This window comes from Bubalus bubalis, chromosome 7 (assembly GCF_019923935.1).
Source record: "Bubalus bubalis isolate 160015118507 breed Murrah chromosome 7, NDDB_SH_1, whole genome shotgun sequence".
NCBI classification, from domain to species: Eukaryota; Metazoa; Chordata; class Mammalia; order Artiodactyla; family Bovidae; genus Bubalus; species Bubalus bubalis.
The window spans coordinates 94373593-94379380 of record NC_059163.1 but is presented as its reverse complement, the minus strand read 5'-3'; the positions used below and the strand labels follow the sequence as shown (position 1 = coordinate 94379380).

Sequence of the window (5788 nt, the reverse complement as noted above, 5' to 3'; positions counted from 1 at the left end):
GTATGGGAGACAGCAAAAGGGACACAGATGTATAGAACAGTCTTTTGGACTCTGTGGTGGGTGGCGGCGGTGGGGGGGATGTTTTGGGAGAATGGCATTGAAACATGTATAATATCATATAAGAAACGAATTGCCAGTCCAGGTTCGATTCAGGATACAGGAAGCTTGGGGCTGGTGCACTGGGATGACCCAGAAGATGGTATGGGGAGGGAGGTGGGAGGGGGGTTCAGGATTGGGAACATGTGTACGCCGTGGCGGATTCATGTTGATGTATGGCAAAACCAATACAATATTGTAATTAGCCTCTAATTAATATAAATAAATTAAAAAAACAGATTGTCAGATTGGATTGATTTATTTATTTTGGAGGGACTGGTTCTTTATTTCAAAAAGACATTTATCAATTTTCAGTATCAAAACAGTTACACTATTGGTTTTTTTTCTCCCAGTTGGTCCCCAAAGAGACTACACCAAAGGAGAGAACATTTTAAGCCAATTAAGCTGCAGGACGCACCCCTAACAGACCTCACTGAAACCTCATCAAAAAGGGGGGATTGGGTAGGGAAAGAAACTTTAAAAGATCAGCGCACTGCTAGCCCACAGAGTGTAGAGAGCTCTCACAGGCAGAGGGGTGACCAGTGTGCCTCAACCCCAAAGAAGCAACGTTCCAAAATATAAAAATTTACAAGTTTTGTACATACGCTTTTCAAGATTTCTCCAGCACTAACCGATACAAAGCACGGTGAGATGGCACTTTTAGAGACAGCAGCTTCAGACCCAGAAAAGGGTGATGAGACAAGTCTCATATGGCTAAATCAGTGGCAAAACATAATTTTCTTTCCTTTCTTTCAAGGAGGCAGGAGAACAAATAAGTGGTCACTTCAATATAAGGGGCACATGATCCATTCTGTGAGCAGTTGGGAACAGGGTAGAGCTGGGACAAGGATTTGGTCTCAGGTTTCACCATCTTAATTGTTTGGTCACTTCTGATGAAAAAAGAAAAAAAAAAAAGGTTTTCCAAAGATACCGTAAAGCTGAAAACCTGAACAGCATTTTTTTTTTTTTTTTGGTTAACTCCTCCCGGAATCATCTTTCTGGTTTGGCAGGTACTTTTTACAGGGCAATGAGGTTTCCCCAAATGGAGCCTTTCTCTGGGCTGCTAGGCTCTCAGTAAGGCAGGCCCAAACCTTTTCCCTTTCTCTCTGGAGAAGGCAATATGCATTAAGCTGAAATGTTACCTTCCAAAAGTGAGAAAAGGATTAGACTGCTGCTTCAGTTCTACGGAATTATCTGGAATGTTTTTTTTACAAATGGTTGTAACATCAAGAACAAAAAAGGTAATTACAAAATGTGTACATCACAACATGCTTTTAAAGACACTTTGTATTGTGCTCACATTCCCTTAAACGTTCCCAAAGGTGCTCAGGCTCCAGCCCAACTGGAATCTCTGGGGAGAGGCAGAGACCATTTGGCGAAAAGGACACAGGAGTAGGGGAGTGGGAGAGGTGGCGAAAGGAGAAAGCAGCCTTCCAGTTCAAGATCAGCCCTCCGTTTAAAGGTCAGCTTCGGGCAGGCCGGCCCCAGTGGAGTCGGAGTCGGGGTGAGAGGGAGGAGCAGCGGCAGGGCGGGGCTGGGGTGCTCTACATTTTATTCAGGTCAAGCAGAGTCTGGTTCAGCATCCTTTGTGTACAGAGGTCCTCCTCTTTGGTGCATTTCAGTTTATCTTCCAAATCATCAATTGTCTTTTCCAGCTTGGCTACCGATCTCTCAGCAAACTCAGCACGAGTCTCTGCCTCCTTGAGTTTATCGGTGAGAATCTTTATCTCTTCCTCATATTTGTCTTCTTTTTGAGAGAACTTTTCTTCAGCAGCACTCAGACACTTCAGGTGCTGGTCCATCAGTCTGATTTGCTCACCCATCTTTCGGCAACGGGACTCTGCCAGCTCCGCTCGCTCCTCTGTGCGCTCCAAGTCTCCCTCAATAATCACCAACTTGCGAGCCACCTCTTCATACTTCCTGTCTGCCTCTTCTGCAATGTGCGTAGCTTCTTTGAGTTGGATTTCCTGGAGTTCCATTTTTTCTTCATCTTTTAAGGCTTGGTTTTCAATAACCTTCATAACTCTCTCGCTCTCATCAGCAGCTTTCTCAGCTTCCTCCAGCTTTTGCAGGGCAGTAGCCAGGCGCTCTTGAGCTCGGTTCAGCTCCTCTTCAACCAGCTGGATCCTACGGTTTAAGGAGACCACTTCAGCCTCAGCCTGTTCTCGGGCCCATCTTTCTCCCTCCACTTTCCGCTGGAGGCGCTTGGCCCTCTCCTCTGCATCATTGGCCTGCTGCTGCAGAACCTGGATCTTGCGCTTCACCGCCTCGGTGACGGCGATCGCGGCCATGACGGTGATCCCGGCCATGGTCCCCACCCAGCTCCTGCTTGCCTTCGGGTTCCTGCCTCCTCTGCTCGGCGTTGCGGCCGCTTCTCACCCAGATTGGATTTAAAAAAAAAAAAAAAAAAGGCAAGACTCAACGATATGCTGCTAGAAGACAGCCCCCCAAAAGACATTAAACAAAACTTTGGAGCACAGAATAAACTTGATAACCTGGTACAAAATGTTCCTTTGTCTAATAAATAGCAGGGGCTTCAGAATAAGAAAGTCATAATTGAGGACACTTAAACATAAGTGAGGCAGTGATCCAGAAAGCCCACATTTTAGAAGACAAAGGGTCATTCATGTATCAGGGACAGCTGACTAAAAATGCTTTGCAGGACTCCAGGATGAGGAAAGCTGAAAGCAGCTTGAAATTACAGCGCAAGTTAGTTCCAAGTTGATTGTCTGGGGTTAATTCACTTAAAAGCCAAACACTGAGCCCTTATCATAACCTGGTCATTAAATTTTGAAGAGCATGGATTACTACTCTGTTCCATTGTTTCACATGGATCTTCATTTTTCAGACCAAGCCCCTTCATCATTTCTGGATTTTCTCACAGTCTTTTCAGATTTGTTGAATTATCTAAAGTTGTGGTTCCCATTTGGGGGCAATTCTGACCCTCAGGGGACATTTGGTAATACCTATAAGCATGTTTAGTTGTATTATCCTGGGGATGCAACTGGCATCTAGTGGGTAGAGGCCAGATATGTTGGTACACATCTTATAAAGCCCGGGACAGCTCTGTACAACAAAGAATTATCTGTCTAAAATGGTAATATTGCCAAGGTTACAAAAGCCTGATTTAAATCCATTATTTCCAAAGAGTGGCCCCCAACCATGTAACCCCAGTGCATGGGATGTATTAGAACTGCACATTCCTGGGGCTTCATATCTGACCTATAGAGTGTGGAACTCTGGTGGTGGGGCCCAGAAAACAGTGTTATTACAAGCGCCCCAACTGATTCAGATATATGTTGGTTTGAGATTAAATTTCCTTTTTCTTTCTACTTTCCACCGACTACCTACAATACTGACTTACATGAGACTCACCTTCCAGTGCCTTAATACCACTGCTCGACTCTGAACTTTAACTGTTCCGTTAAGATTGCTTTTTCAAAGACTACATGTTCTCTTGTACTTTGTTCCACTGTTCAACTCACACGCAACATCACACCAGCAGCATTTAGCAATGGAGGTTGCTCTACCCACTTTTCTGAAATTTTCTTCTCCCTTGGGCTCCATAAAAGACATTCCTACATTTCCAACCAGTTACTAGAAAAAACTAAGAGGTCCCAAACTGTATGAATTATAGTTTATTCTTTTCCTCCCTTTTTTTCTTTCCCCCAAACCTGCTCCCTGTTGCTAATTCCCCCTTTCTCTGGATAAAAGCAGCATCTTATCAACATTATTAATTCTTGAAATCTGCCACTGTTTAACTTATGTATTATTTCTATTTATTCAAATCATTGACAAATTCTAATCGTTCTCCTTCTGAACAGTTCTTCTGAGTGTGTCCCCGCCCTGCCCCCCCCACACACAAAATGCAAAATATTTGAGATGACACTTTAAAACTTGAAGTTAAGAGAGAATGATTTAATTCACAAGGCATTTTAAACGATAGGTCAGTAGTACTGCTCAGTCTTTCTCATGAACTACTTTAGTCTCTTTGGCAGGCGACAGCCACAGATGCAGACTTCTTTTCAGTTTTGTTCTTGTGTGCACTTCTGCAAGCTCTTTCTAATATATTATTCAATAAGGTAACACAAAACAATAGGACATACCTTGGTTCCTGCAGGGTTGAACTTGTGGGCCACACTAGGCGAAGAGCATGCGCAGTTGAGGCTGACAGTAGGAAGCTTGGGATACTTAGGAATGGTGGGCTGCAGTCTATGGGGTCGCACAGAGTCGGACACGACTTAGCAGAAGCAGCAGCAGCAGCCTCTTCTACTTCTTTAATAGAAATCAAATGCATACCCGTGGGCTGTACCTTTCAGCTTGTTAGTCAAATTATGGTCAGCAGACCAGTAGAACAAGCACCACCTGTGTGCCTTTAGAAACAGACTCAGGAGCCCATCTTAAACCTAATGAAGCACAATCCACAAGTAACAAGAGTCCCTGGGTGACCTGTCTGCCCATTGGGGTTTTCAAAGCACCACTTTAGAATATAAAAATTTTCTACAGACCTGAGCCTTTCCTACATGCTCCACATGCTGAGCAGCACACCAAGAAAAATTAAAAAATAAAGTGGATGAGATGCTATACTTCTTATCTGTCATTGTGTATGTTTTTAAGACTTCGGTCAAAAAGCTTCTAAGTATAAAAGAATTGAACTATGTCTGCATCGTGAGAAGGAGAAGGCGATGGCACCCCACTCCAGTACTCTTGCCTGGAAAATCCCACGGACAGAGAAGCCTGGTAGGCTGCAGTCCATGGGGTCGCGAAGAGTCGGACACAACTGAGCGACTTCACTTTCACTTTTCACTTCCATGCATTGGAGAAGGAAATGGCAACCCACTCCAGCAGCATTGTGAGAAAGCAGAGAATAGACATATAAGTAACAAGCAAAATGCATTTACATTTTTTATTTTGGAGTGAAGATCATTCATGTATGCCAATATTCTTCATGGGGTCAATAATTCACTGTCAAAGGGGCAATTCTGAATCACAATTTTTATTAATATGGTTGTTTCAATCTAACCCTAGGCATAAGATCAGTTTCACCAGAGACTCTGGGGATGTCTTTAGAGAATCTGGCTATTGACCATGCTGCAACCTGGGGCTCTATTCTTCCAACCCTAGAGCCAGGACCTACAGTCAGCTACGTTTCAGGACATTTCATACTTGTAGACCACTTTCTTCACATTTCATAGCTGGAGTTTCTAAAAGCCTTTTTGATTAAATATCAAAATGTGAAAACAATGACTAGAAAGACATTACTGAGACAAGTAGGGAAATCTGATTTCAATAACAGCATTTCTGTCAAAAATGAATGATTACACCACCACACACCTGTAAGCCACTTGTAAGGAGCAGTCCTATCAGCTGGGCTTAGGTCCTCTTGACTTCTCCTATTCCTGTGTGGATAGCAAGGATATTATAAGAGCTAAGAATTGCACATGGGTTACAGTCAACAAACACTTTTCATTTATTATCTCAATTGGCCTCATTGGATAACATAATTCCCTTATATGACCACAGTGCTTGACTATAGGCATTACTAAGTTTTTTATTTCACAGACAATAAACATGAGGACCATTGAGTAATAAAACTTCCCAGGATCACTTGGACAAGAGGTACCAGGCCTGATTTTCAAAGTGTTCTCATTTACTGCAGAGCCAGAGTAGCGAGTCCCAGAGGCCCTACGGG

The 5788-nt window shown here is 43.4% G+C and overlaps 1 protein-coding gene across 3 annotated transcripts; it reads right to left on the bottom strand.

Annotated features, from left to right (window-relative positions):
* Nucleotides 1–344: 344 nt before the first annotated feature.
* LOC102394237 (tropomyosin alpha-3 chain-like) lies at nucleotides 345–4368 on the bottom strand. 3 transcript variants are annotated; one of them, XM_044946150.2, is made up of 2 exons: nucleotides 4203–4368; nucleotides 345–2470 (listed from the first exon to the last, which is right to left on the bottom strand). In XM_044946150.2, the coding sequence occupies exon 2, from the start codon at nucleotides 2403–2405 to the stop codon at nucleotides 1641–1643; it is 765 nt and encodes a 254-aa protein (XP_044802085.2). In that variant the 5' UTR covers nucleotides 2406–2470; nucleotides 4203–4368; the 3' UTR covers nucleotides 345–1640. The 3 variants fall into 3 exon arrangements, with proteins under 3 accessions (XP_044802085.2, XP_006077250.3, XP_025146119.2); XM_006077188.4 differs by having other exon boundaries at nucleotides 345–2467; nucleotides 4203–4367; XM_025290334.3 differs by lacking the exon at nucleotides 4203–4368 and having other exon boundaries at nucleotides 345–2121; nucleotides 2256–2323.
* Between the last annotated feature and the right edge of the window lie 1420 nt (nucleotides 4369–5788).